The 16,571-nt window shown below is 34.4% G+C and overlaps 2 protein-coding genes across 3 annotated transcripts in view; one reads left to right on the top strand and one right to left on the bottom strand.

Annotated features, from left to right (window-relative positions):
* The window catches only part of LOC123563754 (mitochondrial dicarboxylate carrier-like), a 54,756-nt gene extending 47,568 nt beyond the window's left edge, over positions 1-7,188 (top strand). For both annotated transcript variants that reach the window (XM_045356760.2, XM_045356759.2), the window contains exon 8: positions 701-7,188. In XM_045356760.2, the coding sequence (XP_045212695.2) occupies positions 701-814 (114 nt within the window). In that variant the 3' untranslated portion in view covers positions 815-7,188. The remainder of the gene's footprint in view (positions 1-700) is intronic.
* A 4,270-nt stretch (positions 7,189-11,458) lies between these two features.
* The window catches only part of LOC123562127 (polycystin-1-like), a 31,663-nt gene continuing 26,550 nt past the window's right edge, over positions 11,459-16,571 (bottom strand). Inside the window, exons 23-26 of the mRNA XM_053525268.1 lie at positions 16,379-16,513; positions 15,805-16,122; positions 15,332-15,526; positions 11,459-14,990 (exon numbers count right to left, since the gene is read on the bottom strand). Coding sequence (XP_053381243.1) covers positions 14,547-14,990; positions 15,332-15,526; positions 15,805-16,122; positions 16,379-16,513 — 1,092 coding nt within the window. The 3' untranslated portion in view covers positions 11,459-14,546. The remainder of the gene's footprint in view (positions 14,991-15,331; positions 15,527-15,804; positions 16,123-16,378; positions 16,514-16,571) is intronic.

Below are 16,571 nucleotides of genomic sequence, written 5' to 3' on the forward strand. Positions count from 1 at the left end.
ACTTTGAAAGGAAAAAAATAATGGCCTACATGGAATTTAAATCTGGTTTTTAGCTCAACTGTTCAAAGAATAGGTAGAGCTATTAGACTCATGCGTGCGCTGGCATCCCGATATGGTTATTTTTTTGTATGTAAGCTGGTATCTCAGTAACCACTGATGGGAGTCCTGTGACAGCTCTTGTTAAGTTACTGGACTGTTTTTACAGCATGGTAATTCAATATTTCCCTGCCCATAAAACAACAAGTGATAATGTGTAGTCTGTTACACAATTCAATGTTGTTGAATAGTAGTATTTTTGCTTAGGACTGAAAAAATAAATTGTTCAGGGAAATGTCTTTAAAAGTTTTAAGAAGGGTATGAAACTCAATGTTAGGTAAGTCAGAAACTAGTTGATACTGTTATAGTAAATAAATAGAATCCTATCAGATTTCATTGACAAATAATTTGTCCTTTTGCATGTATTCTCCTTTAAAACTCACTTTTGAAAATTCTTGCTACAAAACTGAGAAAAGAAAGCTTTAGGGTAGTGGTTTTAGCTAGGTGCGGTTTGGTTACCCTTAACAAACATTTTTTTAGGCCTTATACCTGCATGTGAGTTAACATTTATTTATTTATTAGAAACAGAGCTTAAAACTTGAAAGTTATGAATATTTGTCATGTGGCAAAGGAATAACATTTTCTAATACTGTTATATTTTCAGGGATTTATGCCTGCATTCGTTCGACTGGGTCCACACACTATATTGACTTTCATGTTCCTAGAACAGATCAGAATGCACTTCGGCGATGATCCAGAACCAGCTGCTAGCTCATAGAACATAGGAATATTTCAAATTTGCATCCACAGTTTTACAGTGCCCACCGTTACCAAAGTGTGGTTGTGTATAACATATAGTGGTATGAATCTGTTTTGGGGATATTAAATTGATTACAGTTTGAATTTTACTGGGGGTATGAGGACAGAATATCTTGTGTTGCTGTACCGAGGTGATACTGTCAGAAATGAAATTTTAGAGAGAATTAGATTTCAATATGCGTATATGTACACATATATGTAGTCATTGATATTTCAGTGTGTGTATTTATACGCATATGTGTAGTTGTTGATATTTGAATATGTGTAAGCAAACTTACAATAATAATGATGAGCATTAGGTCAAATTGTCCAGTGAATTCTTCAAGTGTTTTGCCTAACCTTTAGCATGCTAGATAAATTGACGTCTGCTGGAAATGTCGTCTGCTAAAATTGTAAAGTTCATTCAATTTGCTCCAAAATTGGAAGAAATATTGTTAGACTAGCAAACAGCTTGGAACCTGATCAGACGCCGATTTAATTGGCGTCTGATCTGGTTCCAAGCTGTTTGCAAAGGCTGTTAAATACGCCTGCAGCAGGCTAAGGGTTAAATGTACAAGGGTTTGAAGGACAGAATGTGGTTTTAACAAGTACTTTATAAACATGTACAAGTTATGTTACAACTTCAACATTGTTAATTTTAACACCACAGGTTCTTATGAAAACACATTTCCTCCACCAGAGCCTCCACCTCTTTGTTTATCCTAATGTTGTTTTAAGTTCCTGTTACTAATATTTAGCTTGATATATCACAGCTGGTTTTACACTGCTGTCATTTTAGTGGATCATAAGTAATGAAATGTGTTTTTAGCTTGCTTTAGTACAAAGTGTTCATGGGAAACATTTAGGATCATTGAATGTCCTTCATGATTACTGTAGCTTAAAAGAGAAAAATATTTCAGTAGCAAATTCACCTACATTGGTGTTTTGATTTAAAATGATTTCTCTCGATGATATCTATAATAATTGTTCAAACCTGCTGTAAAACTCAGGTGAGCGGTCAAAGGCCATCATGACCATCTCATTATAGGAAGAGGAATCATGATTATTTTTAATTGTCTTGTTTTATAGTGTTATTTTGTTATATTTAGAGGTGATCTGCTCTCACTGCACTGTTTATATAGTATGAAAGCTTTGAATGGAAAAGTTTTACTTTTTTTAAATATTTACCATGTGTTATATTTTCATTGTTTTATTGTTTTGGATACATTTTACTCCCTGTGTATTTTTTTAAACAAAATTACATGCTGACATTTATTCTAAATCTTTATAGTTTCAGGAGTGATCTCCCCTTTATTATGAGTTTTGTTACATGGTGATCTCCCCTACATTTGTTTTAGTATTGAATTATTAGTCATGCTTTAGGAGTAGGTATATATCACTGGTATGTTTTATTTGTGATATTGTGAATTGTGAAACATCCTGTAATAGTTATTTTGTCATCAGCTGTATACTCTGAAATCATTAATTTCATGGGGGACTGGTTTTCATGGGGTACTAACTTTCATGAGGAACCAATTTTCATGGGGGACTACTTTTCATGGATTTCATGGTTGAATTAATCCACACAAATTAATTCAAACAAAACAGTAAAATTCTTATTTCTTTTAAATTCAGGAGTTCAAAATGCACAAGTTCATGTCTCCATGAAATTTCGTGCCCACATAGCTAAATGATTTCAAAGTACAAAAATGTATAGGAAATATAATTTAAAAGTGAATACTTTGCAAACTTTGTAATCTCAGGGACAGGAAATAATACACTGATCATAATTCCATAGAAACAGTCTTGGAAGCCTTGAGATGATTGATCATTATTGATACAAGATTGTGTACAGGCTATTTATCATTTGCTAATTCAATGAAATAGTTAGTTTGTGTTGAAATTGTCAGTTTGTTCCATGATCTGTATTTGATGTATACAAGTTAATGTTGCTCAAACTTGTTCATCTTCGTGATAAAGTGCCATTTTTAGAACATTTTTAAAAATATTTCTCAAGTCATGAGTTACAAATGTTATGGCCTAGTATTATAAAGTGTCTCTGTTTATAAGGACAGTTATCCATTGTTAGAAAAAGCAGTCTGCTAATGTTCATCAATAGGGAGATGCACACACTCATTTTACACAGAAACTTTTTTCCATCCGGCCTGATGAAAGGTACTTCCTTGTAATACTGAGTAAATATACAAATATCCTTTTTATTGAAATATCAGCCTTTTTATTGTTCACCCAGTACTACAAAAAAAGTGATTCAGATTTTACAAATAACCATGGGACATTCTTTTTCTGTTACTTTTTGAAATAATGTAGTAGTCAAAGTGTATGAACAATCAGTCATAGGGTTTGTGTTGTAGAGATAATGTCCTTTATTTTTCTTTTCAAGCTGAAACCAGAAGTAATGTGGTACTTTACACCTGTGTATAATAGGTGTTACAAATACCACATGGTAGTCATTGCTTGGGAAGACTTTATGTAGGCAAGTGTTTTAGGAAGTGTTTATATGGAGTATTTATTTATACACTGTTACTGGTAATAGAACATTCCTTTTCAATAAATGGTGCAGTAATGTTGTATTTTGTGTAGCTTGAATACAACATGTAAGTCTTTGAAACAACCATGCAGTTTTATGTTTTGGTTTTAAAGACCAACATATTTTTGTAAGTCCAGTATGTACACTTTTTTTTAAGTTGTAGTTTTGGTCAAATAAGCAATGCTTAAAACATTTGTATTAGTAATACTGTTGTAGGTTTTGCCTTTTTCAAAAGTACTTTTCATCAGTACATTTTTATTAGCTCATCTGATTTTTTGAAAACAAATGATGAGTTATTGTCATCACTAGATCGGTATCGGCGTCGGCATTGCCTGGTTAAGTTTTATGTTTAGGTCAGCTTTTCTCCTAAACTATTAAAGCTATTGCTTTGAAACTTGCAACACTTGTTCACCATCATAAGCTGACCCTGTACAACAAGAAACATAACTCCATCCTGCTTTTTGCAAGATTTATGGCCCCTTTTGGACTTAGAAAATATCAGATTTCTTGGTTAAGTTTTATGTTTAGGTCAACTTTTTCTCTTAAACTATCAAAGCTATTGCTTTGAAACTTGTAACACTTGTTCACCATCATCAGCTGACCATGTACTTCAAGAAACGTAACTGCATCCTGCTTTTTGCAATAATTATTGCCCCTTTTGGACTTAGAAAATCAGTTTTCTTGGTTGAGTATTATGTTTAAGTCAGCTTTTCTCATAAACTATCAAAGCTATTGCTTTAAAACTTGCAACAGTTTTTCACCATCATAAGCAGACGCTGTACATCAAGAAACATAACTCTATCCTGCTTTTTGCAAGAATGATGGCCCTTTTTAGACTTAGAAAATCATGGGTAGGACAATATTTCTATTTTACAAAAAAAATCAGATGAGCGTCAGCACCCGCAGGGCAGTGCTCTTGTTCTACAATAAAACAGCCAATACTTTCCATCTCTTAGCATACTCAGAGCTGTTCCATCTAAAAGATGTATTTTCATGGATGCCACTTCTGAGAAATGCAAATCCAACTGTACATGTATACATATAAAGCTGGGCTGTTTTGTAAATACTGGAAGGTTTAACCTCCAAGGTTACTTTAATACAATATTTTAAATGAATGACAGTCCTGGTATAAACAGTAGTAATAATTAGAACCAGTAGTCTTGTGTTAGAACACCTGCTTAAAGTGCGGGAGTTTGTAGTGTCATTTCCTGCTGGGTCATACCAAAGACATTAAACATGGTATCAATACCTCTCTTGTTTCAAGACTCGGCTTTAAAAGGGAAACTTGAGTCTCTTCTCTCCTCATGGTGATGGTATACATCAGGAATGATGTGTCAAGTGTGGTAAATAAATAAGTTGTAGAAATTCTTTTACAGTCCACCTAGAATAAATTAGTATATATTAATAATGATTTATTTTTATTGAATTAATTTGTCCTTATTTTTAATGCTAATGCAACCCAACAGTTTAAAAAATATATTTTCGATATTTTATGCTAACATTTTTTGTTTGTTTCTGAACTGTATAGCAGAGTACTGCCCACCTCCTTTCCAGTTCTGTCCCAGGCATTCGCTCTGGTTAGAAATGGTAATTGTTCAGTTTCTCAAAGACATATGCAAAAATTTACATTATTCTTTTTTTTATTTCAGTAACAGAATTTTTATTTTCTTGATGTTTTTAGACATTCTTTGACTCGATGACTTACTGAATTTACAGTTACTGGGAACTTGATGGTGGAATTGTTTATGTGCGTTTTCTTAACATTGATGTGGTCAGTAAATGAAGAACCTACCATCTCTAGTGCTTTATTGCATACATCATCTGTATAAATTGAGTCATTAAATATAACCAGGATTAATGTGGTATTGTAAATAGTTTATTTGTCGTAGACTTTATTTTTACACAAAAGTTATGATAATGGTAAAGTGTGATTATTCCAGTTTTGGAAGGTGTAAGTTACATTGATAAATATTTTATGTTTTTAAATTAATTTAACTTTTGTAGTGTATACTTGAAGTGCAAAGGTTTTTTTTTATTTATCTGTGTTGCAGTGTAGTAACAGAATGTATGTATTATGTTACAGTGTAATAACATGACTTGTATTGTGTAAATGTGTAATAACAGGATATATGTATTATGTTACAGTGTAATAAGATAAAGATATATGTATGATGTTACACCATTATAAGATAATGTTTTGTATTATGCACCGGTGTAATAACATTATGATTACACATCATGTTTTAGGCTTCAGCTGGACTGTTCTTATGAGAATTGATTTGTATAATACTTGTTTTGAATATTGTTATATGTTTGATAATTGTGAATTTACTGAATGTGTGGGACACAGTACATGTACGGCTGTTGTATTTTCTTATTATTTTAATGAATATTTCTAATACGCCAGTTAGACAACACTGGTGAACATTTTAGGTAAATAGTTACAAGTTTGTGTTTTAAGAAATAAAGATTACTTAAAGCTTTTCTTGACTGCCACAACTTGTCATAGTACATTTTGTATTTCATATTAAAGGTCTGTTTCCACACCCATTTAGCTCAATATTTCATTCTATGGGTCAAGCTTTCATTGGCTTTTACCTGGAAATGCAGTAACATGATAGTTTCAAAAAGTCATTTTGTCATTGTAGATTGCCCGGTGTTTCATATCAGAAATTTTGTTGGATGTGAGGAAGTTGTACATTACATGTATTTAAAGAAATCGTGCGTTTTCCCATTGTTTTTTTTTTATTTGGGTATACATGCAAAGTTAAAAAAAAAAAACTGACTTGCTGATAAAGAATGAATAGAAATCTAAAAAGAAAAAGCTGTAATCTTAAGAAATCCACCAAAAAGCATTTAGAGAAAAAATGGTCGGTATTGTTAAACTACAATCACAATCTAGTATGACTTAAGCTATTATTGTGCTTTTCCTTTTAACATTCTGCTTTTAATGTATACTTTATATATATTGCCAGATGGCCATATCCAGCTGTGTATTCACTTGTGGCAAGGTATACATTCAACTCCATTTAAATATCTTCAAACATTTTGCCCTGGCTTGCTGTTGAGGTAAAACAGGCTCTTGAAATATTCTGCCTGTTCTATTTTTGTCAAGGCAACAAACATCTTAATAGAAGATGAAATTACTCAAGGTCCTATTTAAACATAAAAAGTTCTCAAAGTTTCAGCTTATGAAGATATATTAAAGGTAAATTGAAGATTTTGTGTATTTTGTCTCAGTCAGTGTTCTTACTGTATTGGTGAATATGCGCATTATGCTGCCAGTTATGAGCGATGCTCTCTTATATTCAAGGAGATATTCTTACATCATAATTCTTCAGCATTATGCCTTTGCATTAAAACTATGTTTGAATTGATTTTACTTATTGATCTTGCCTAAAATTGAATCCCTAGTTACATAGAGGATTCTTGCCTAAATTTATCTTTAGTCTCAACTGTGGTTCCAAGGCTATAAATATTTTGAAGATCAGTCTCAAAATGAAAACATCTGATTGGTTAATTTTAAGGTTTTGCTGAGAAACAACCAATCAGATGCTTGAATGTATAGACTGGTGTCCAAACTCAAGATTTGTCACCTTGTTACAGTTGTTGTGCCATATTGTTTAGGTAATAGTATGCACCTTTGGTTTTAGTGGACAAGTACTTATGTTTAATACATGTACCTTTAACTGTGTATAAGATCACATGTTTATAATATTATCTTCTGTATTCTTATGTAAAACAATGAAGAGTAACTATGTAATGTCTAGTTTTATCATGTTGGCAATAAATTTTGTTAACAGGTTTGTGGATGTTGGGTTCACTTAATACTGGTTGTTTACTTTATACCGATACAGGTACAGTTCTCAGCCATACTTACCTTGAAATTGTAGCTATCCAGAGTCATAGCTACCTACATGCAAAATACGCAGCTTCGAACACATGGTCCTCAGAATTGGAAACAGCAAAAATCTTAAAATGAGCCGTGCCATGGGAAAACAAACATAGTGGCTTTGCGACCAGCATGGATCCAGACCAGCCTGCGCATCCGCGCAGTCTGGTCAGGATCCATGCTGTTCGCTAACGGTTTCTCTAATTGCAGTAGGCTTTAAAAGTGAACAGCATGGATCCTGACCAGACTGCACGGATGCGCAGGCTGGTCTGGATCCATGCTGGTCGCAAACCCACTATGTTGGTTTTCTCATGGCATGGCTCAAATGCAGTTTAAACAGAAATGGGGGGAGGGGGTACAGTTTGTTCTTTGTCTTCTGATACTGTGTTTGGTTGACCGTCTCCCTGCTGGCAAGCATTACATTTGACTTTGGGAAAGTTGTACATTGAATCTTTAAGCATTCATTTCTTTAGTGGGGGTACCTCTGTTGCTCAGTGGTTAAGGTCGTTGACTTCAAATTACTTGTCACGCAACTGATGTGGGTTCGAGCCTCACTCTGGGTGTTGAATTCTTCATGTGAGGAAGCCATCCAGCTGTTTACGGAAGGTTAGTGATTCTATCCAGGTGCCTGCTCATGATGAAGTAGTGCACGGAGGGGCACCTGGGGTGTTCCTCCACCATTAAAGCTGGAAAGTTGCCATATGACCTACATTGTTGGTGTGACGTTAAACCCAACAAAAAACAAAAAAATCATTTCTAGAGTGGTATTTGTTCTTATCCCAAACGTGTACTCGACTTAAAAAAAGAAATTGCCAATTTGTTTTAGAACTGAAGCACAGATACAGATGGAAAAGTCTGTTACTGTATTGCAAAGGTGTTAATCAGACACACCCTTTCGTCTACAACTTTGAACAATTTTCTCTCTTCCTAATGTTAATTATGTCTCCCCCAGGAGACATATTGTTTTTGCCCTGTCCGTCCGTCTGTACGTCACACTTCATTTCTGAGCAATAACTGGAGAACCATTTGACCTAGAACCTTCAAACTTCATAGGGTTGTAGGGCTGCTGGAGTAGACGACCCCTATTGTTTTTGGGGTCACTCCGTCAAAGGTCAAGGTCACAGGGGCCTGAACATTGAAAACCATTTCAGATCAATAACTAGTGCACCACTTGACCCAGAATGTTGAAACTTCATAGGATGATTGGCCATGAAGAGTAGATCCGTCAAAGGTCAAGGTCACAGGGGCCTGAACATTGAAAACCATTTCCGATCAATAGCTAGAGAACCACCTGACACAGAATGTTGAAACTTCATAGGATGATTGGTCATAAAGAGTAGATGACCCCTATTGATTTTGGGGTCACTCCATCAAAGGTCAAGGTCACAGGGGCCTGAACATGGAAAACCATTTCCGATCAATAACTAGAGAACCATTTGACCCAGAATGTTGAAACTTCATAGGATGATTTTACATGCAAAGTAGGTGACCCCTATTGATTTTGGGGTCACTCCAGTAAAGGTCAAGGTCACAGGGGCCTGACCATTGAAAACCATTTCCAGTCAGTAACTGGAGAACCACTTGACCCAGAATGTTGAAACTTAATAGGATGATTGGTCATGCAGAGTACATGACCCCTAACGATTTTAGGGTCATTCTGTGAAAGGTCAAGGTCGCAGGGGCCTGAACATTGAAAACCATTTCCGGTCAGTAACATGAGAACCACTTGACCCAGAATGATGAAACTTCATAGGATGATTGGTCATGCAGAGTAGATGACCCTAACGATTTTAGGGTCACTCTGTTAAAGGTCAAGGCCACAGGGGCCTGAACATGGAAAACCATTTCCAATCAATAACTTGAAAACCTCTCGACCCAGAATGTTGAAACTTCATAGGATGATTGTTCATGCAGAGTAATGACCCCTATTGTTTTTGGGTCACTCCGTTAAAGGTCAAGGTCACAGGGCCTGAACATTGATAACCAGTTCCGATCAATAACTTGAGAACCACTTGACCCAGAATGTTGAAACTTCATAGGATGATGAACATGCAGAGTAGATGACCCCTATTGATTTTGGGGTCAGTCTATTAAAGGTCAAGGTCACAGTGGCCTGTTCATGTAAAATCATTTTTTGGAAATAACTTGAGAACCACTTGACCTACAATGTTGAAACTTAATAGGATGCAGAGTAGATGACCCCTATTTATTTTGAGGTCACTTGATCAAAGGTCAAGATCACAGGAGCCTGAACAGTGACTTGAGAACCACAAGGCCAAGAGTGTTGAAATTTAGCGGGATGACTGGACATGCCAAGTAGATAATCCCTATTGCAGCCAACCATCAGTGTCTCTTTGACTTTCGCTCCTGACCCCTATTGACTTCTTGCCTATAGGACTTTGCATTGGGGGAGACATGCGCTCTTTTACAAAAGCATTTTCTAGTTTCTCTAGCATGGTGAAAGGTTTCACACCTATGACTGCTTGTACCATATAATTTACCAGTGACTTACAAAATTTAACTATTTTGATTGACCACCAATTTTGATATTATTTGGCTGAAATGTCCGCACAACATGGCAAAAGTGCTTGAAGGTCAAAGTTGTACAGAGAGGTGAAAGTCGGATGGATAGTATTTGGTGTCTTCTTAATATCTTTAGCTCAGCCTTGAAGTATCTTGCCACATCTTGGAATAAATGTTTACCCTGAGATGATATGCAGAGTATATCCTTCAGCAAGGTTTAAGGTCAGGGTCATTAATTGAGCCGCGCCATGAGAAAACCAACATAGTGGGTTTGCGACCAGCATGGGGGTTTGCGACCAGCATGGATCCAGACCAGCCTGCGCATCCGTGCAGTCTGGTCAGTATCCATGCTGTTCGCTAACAGTTTCTCTAATTCCAATAGGCTTTGAAAGCGAACAGCATGAATCCTGACCAGACTGCGCGGATGCCCAGGCTGGTCTGTATTCATGCTGGTCGCAAACCCACTATGTTGGTTTTCTCATGGCACGGCTCAATTATTTAACTGGCACATAGGTAAATCTGTCATCCATTGGCACTGCCGCTAATGACATGGTGATAAAGATCAGACATATTCAAACAATTACAGTTTCATATTTGCTAGTATCACAGGATTTCTGTGCTCCATTGAATTTCAGGTACACGCAAGTTTAGATTGATCAAACAACAGTTTTTGTTTTGAACTAATGTTCTAGCCAGCTCTGTTCAACTGAATTTAGTTGCCACTGATGACAATATTGCCAGGTCCCCTATTGTTGATTTGAAGGTAAAGGTCGTACAATAATACTGACAGTTTCGTTGGTATATTTGAATGCTCGCTCATCATTTTTACCTCCTTAAGAATTTCTATAAAATGGAACATATACTTATAATAACTAAATTGGACAGTGTACAGAGTGCAGCTCTGGTCCCAATTTCAAGAAAAAACTTGATGATTACTTAGCTGTTATTTCAAATGTTTGTTTTTGCACTTCATGCATCTTCAATGTTGACCAACTTATGTTATTATTTCAAAGATCAAAACACAAGAATCCTGCATTTACCATTAACAGAAAATGAAATACATGTAAATAAAAAATAAACTTAAATAAATACTTAAGTTCTTTATATCATGCTTTAATAGAAATATCATATTTGCATGACTGAAATAAGTACTGCAGACGAACACTTGTGACCATAGTATAATTTAACCATAAATACATTGTTATAGAAAAAATCAACATTAAACACTGACTTAAGCAAAAGCACCATTCTAAAATAACAGACTTAGCAATTACTTAAGTTTTTTTCATAAAATTTGGGCCGGAATCATACATTTAAGGTTATACTCCGAGGTCATACTGCTAAAATTCAGAGTCACTCAGCAAATACAGTTTATATAGCAGATTGTTGTTTTATAGTATTGAATGGCACCAATATTTAGTGGAAACAAAAATTTTTTTGCAAAAAGTAATCATTTAATTTTAAAACGTCAGCTTCTGATTGGCTGATAAGTCTTGCAATTGACCAATAGCAAAGTTGCATTCAAATTCTCTAGATCTGAATACATACCAGTGGATTTATCTCTTTCTGAATCGTTAAACAATATTTGAGTAAGGAATTATGAATAAGGAACTACTTAAAACTATATCTGCAGTCACAGAACAAACAACAATACACATGGCTAGTATTTTATGATGTTTTATTCAGTCAAAATGCAAACAATGCATGACCATCGTCAAATGGAATGTATCCAAGGTGTTCAATTGTTACCATAGCAACTACTAAGTTCTATCATAAACATCCTCATAATAACACCAATCTAATATCTTGTATATTTAAAACTAATTAAAAAAAAAATCATGTAAAATTTTGTTAAAAGGAAAAAGAAATGGTTTAATGTTTTGTTACATTAAAATATATTTAAGGATTTATAAGATCAAAAAGAAAATGGAATGATGTCATGATGTTTTAGTAGTGTTACTATGGTAATATGAATAAATAAACTATCTTGAAAATATATCTCCAATATTTACAATATTTCATCTAAAAATTTAAACAAGTGTCAATGGTTACTGATTAAAATATATTATCATTAACAATAACAACATTTTAATGGACGGATTTTTGTATAATCTAGAAACGCTGTAAAACTGTCCCTTGTCCTTGTACTCGGCCATAGTTCTGATTGTTCAAGTCCTATATCAGAGAAAGTTAATAAAAAACAAGGTTTATAAGCCCTGTCTATAATGTGACGTAGAAAACTAATTAAGGTTACTAGAAGAAGTTACAACATTTATTATATATAAAATAATACTGTATGGTATAGCCACTAAATAGGTGCAAGAGGCTGTATGGTATAGTCACTGAATGGGCGCAAGATGCCGAACAGTATAGTCACTGAATAGGTGCAAGACGCTGTATGGTATAGACACTAAATAGGTGCAAGAGGCTGTATGGTATAGTCACTGAATGGGCGCAAGATGCCGAACAGTATAGTCACTGAATAGGTGCAAGATGCTGTATGGTATAGTCACTGAATGGGTGCAAGATGCTGTATGGTATAGTCACTGAATGGGTGCAAGATACCGTACAGTATAGTCACTGAATAGGTGCAAAACGCTGTATGGTATAGTCACTGAATGGGTGCAAGATGCTGTATGATATAGTCACTGAATGTGTGCAAGATGCTGTATGGTATAGTCACTGAATGGGTGCAAGACGCTGTAAGGTATAGCTATGAGTGGGTGCTAGATGCTAAATATAAACAGCCATGTTTAACAGCCATGCAAAGCTAAAACTGGCCTTCTAAGCTTTTGACAAATTGCATAGGAATATGTTCTGCATCTTTTTTTATATCGTACATTTTGGCTTTCAGCATGCTACAGCCAGCCTGTAACTGTGCAGAAATGTTTTGACAAAGGTCAAACTTCTGGTAGAAAGATTATGTTTAAATATGTTTTAAACCAAATGTTTAGCAGATATATGTGGTAAGTGTTGTGAATTTATAATCATTTATAAAATCAAATAAAATCAAACATTATTTCCTTCCAGTATGAAAAGTAGACTTGACCATTTACAACAAAGCTTTTTCATGTCATAAAGGTAACTTTTAACCTTTATCAATAAGATAAACACTCTCATTTTATAAAATACAGTAAAACTGTGCGACACTGTTAGTTTTGCTGACAGAATAAACCAAAAATAAAAATGTATAAAAATATTTGGTACAAAATTCAAGTACATAGTAATAAAATGTTCAACTACTGGCAGCTGTTAAATGAATCAATTTTTTTTGTAAAGAATATATATATTTACCTTTCCATACACAACTATAGCCGAGAAGAAAAAATGTTACCTGGCTGAAATTTGAAGATACAGAATTGTGTGGCTATTAGAGTAAAATGTAAAAATGGAGGAATCACGTGACTGTTCATATTTTGAACTGCTTTATATAGAATGATTTTTTTTGTAAATAAAAAAATGGTGACGAAATAAACTGCTTAATTGTAAATGATTTATAAGTTTTATAGTAAAATTTTAAGTACTTAGCCAGACTCCAGTACAAAATGGACAGATATAAAACTACAGCTTATTTACAGGTGTGAGAGGTGATTTAGAGGGGTGACAAGGTATACACAGTTGGCAGCTGTTGAAGTGATGAATGTTTCTGTACAGAAATCTGAAGACAAGCTCTGAAGATATAGTGTTTGCAAGCAGTTTGTCCCCTCAATATCACAGTCCACATTTATGTAGCATTTGCAGTATTAGATTGTGTTTACCTAAGAAATAAGTGACAGCTGAGTGTTTGTTTAATTTTCAAATGATAACAAAGTTATATAGGTTTTCCTGATATCATGAAGAAGTTCATAATCATCTGTTAGACAAGGTATAAGGCCATGACAATAAAAACTTAAATGAAAAGTGAGCTAAAACCATTGTATACATTAACACACAGCACCAGATCAGAGCACAATGTGACAGAAAATATCTACTTTACAATACAGTATGTCTATGACAAACTGTCTCAGTGAAATAATTACATTTAGCACTTTGGAATTCATATTTAATGGTTATATAATGAGACTAGCAACTGTTGTTACTTCTGTAACATTCCCAGCCAATGAAAATACTTGTAACATACCAGTTACGTTATACAGAGTGTAACAATCATTTCCATTGGACGTCTCAGGTACTATACATCAGTTAAAATGCACAAACAGAATTGCCTATAATGGGACATGAACAACAACTATAAAACAAAGTGAGCACTAGTTGGAAAATCGACAACAATAAAAAATTATGACAAAAACAACGTCTTGGCACATAAAGTATCACATCGTACTGCCTTACATAAATATAAACCCTACAATACAAGTAAATGAGACCTTAACAAAATAAACTTCTATCACAAATAAAATAAGATCAGCAGCACTTTATACAGTTTTAAGACACATGTTATACTACTTCAGTGTTTTTTTTTTTTATTTTTGAATCTTTCAACAATTAAATTGTGAACTATACCATCTTTTCAGAAAATGTAAACCTTTCCCTCTATTTATATTACAAGAATTGTGTGAGTCTTTTTTCTCACCTTGTTACACAAGCGATGAAAGACACTGAATTACTTTATTTGGCATTTCAATGAATCACTGTTCCAAAGGAAATCACTTTTTTCTAGTTTAAACTTACTCCAAATAACTAATGTCATATTTGCTAATAATTAAGGTGCCAACAAAACATGACTGGGTGACGTAAATTACAGTTAACAGCTCATTTATTCCAAGCTGACTTTGATGGTTTAATGCTTTTGAAAAAAGTTTGAATTTTAGATTTTTCATTGGAAGACGCACGCCTCTTTGATGTGGAGGCTTGCTCCACCCGAACACCTTGATCACTTAATGGCCTCCGCCCCTTGGCACCATTACTGTCTTCAGCAGGGGTGGAGGCTGCAGTGCGACTGGGTGCACCTGACACGGTAGCAGGTGCTTTTCTATCATGATTGTCTTTAGAAGCTCCAGGCCTCTTTAAAATTGATTGTCTTTGCTTTGTATCTCCTGGCGGAGGTTTATCACTAGTTGACGGCTCGTTTTTCCAGCTTAACAATTCTTTATGCTGGCGCTCAAGTTCATTTATTCGACACTTCCAGTTCAAATTCTTCATTTCATTTTCTGCTTTTTTGACTAGACTTTCTTCTTCATCATCCAATGCAACAATCTAGAAATTATGTGATAATATACACCAATTACAAACAATCACAAACAACACATCAATATGTAAATAGTGCTGTAAACCAATTCTTCACTTTCAGAGTTGTAAATAATTCTCAAGTTTCCATGGCGTTATTTTCTTCATTTAACAAAGTGTGTAAACCGTTAAAATATTAAATTTAGTCTTAAAACTGAATATTTCATTAGTATATAGAGAAAAGTCAATGTTTTACTTAACAAAAATGCATTTGAATATAAAATATCACACCAAATATAATGTTTAATGAAAATAAAGTTAAATATTTCAATAGGTGAAACATGATGCATGAATTCCAAGCCTAAACGTACCTTGTCCATTCTTCTGAGCACAGCTTGCCATGTGGGAGCCATCCTTGCCATCATACTGCGAAGTTGCACCTCTGAAAACTGCGGGCCAGTTATACTCTCGGCACTGTGCAACGATGCTGAACTACGGTTTGAATAACTTGATGAACTGCGACTAGATACTGATGGTAACCCTGGGAAACGCACACGCCGAAATGCCTGCAATATATATCACACAGTTATTATCAATTCATTCATTAACAGAATGAATTATTTCATACATTTCTTGTTGCTTTTTTACTCAATTTATATCAACAACAATAGACTGAACTCTGTATATTACTTATATATAAACTGATCATGGACTGGTTACTTTATTTCAATTTTATATCAGCTGATAATGGACTGGTTACTTCATTTCAATTTAATATCAAGTGATCATGGAATGGTTATTTTATTTTGATTTTATATTTGCAGGAAATAGACTGGTTACTTACTGGTTTAGGTTTCTGTATACCAGTCAAAAGTTTCAATCTCTTCAACATGAAGTCTATCATCTCATAATCCTGCATATCTAATGTAGCCTTGTAATACATCTGTGACTTTATCACTTTATACGTACTCGTTAATATCGAAATGACTAGAGCTATCATGATGCCATATGCAAAAGCATAATACGAGTACACATAAAAATGACTAAAAATTGGTTGATGGTCCAGCATAGGCCAGAAATCAAAACTTCCACGTATCATTACTATAAGCGTAGTAATAGAGTGGCCAACAGACTCGAAACCAGCGATAATTCGTCCATACATCTGAAATAAAAAGAGCAACTTAAAATTAGATTAAAATTAGGTTATAAAACAAGGTGCTTGATGCAATAATTTAACATATGTGGACTAAATTTTCATCTCCATGAAAATTTAAGCCAATCTGATCATGGATACAATTTTTACTTTCATTCTCTACAATGTCATGTAACACTTATTGTCCAATATATATTTCAACTTGAAATTAAAATCTCATACAGTTCTGCAAAGTTAACAGTTAAAACTATACAATATGACTTACCAAGTATCCGACCTGGGCGTACACAAGCAGCAGGATGATATAGATGAGCCCCGTACCCAGCAGGTGCCCCACAGCTTTACTCAATGTACGCTCGTATACATACATAAACTTGATGAATCGCAACTGTTTCACAACCTGTATGATTACAATTAACTTTCAATATCTGATTTTGTAAACTGTATCAAAATATTTT

This window comes from Mercenaria mercenaria, chromosome 2 (assembly GCF_021730395.1).
Source record: "Mercenaria mercenaria strain notata chromosome 2, MADL_Memer_1, whole genome shotgun sequence".
Lineage (NCBI taxonomy): Eukaryota > Metazoa > Mollusca > Bivalvia > Venerida > Veneridae > Mercenaria > Mercenaria mercenaria.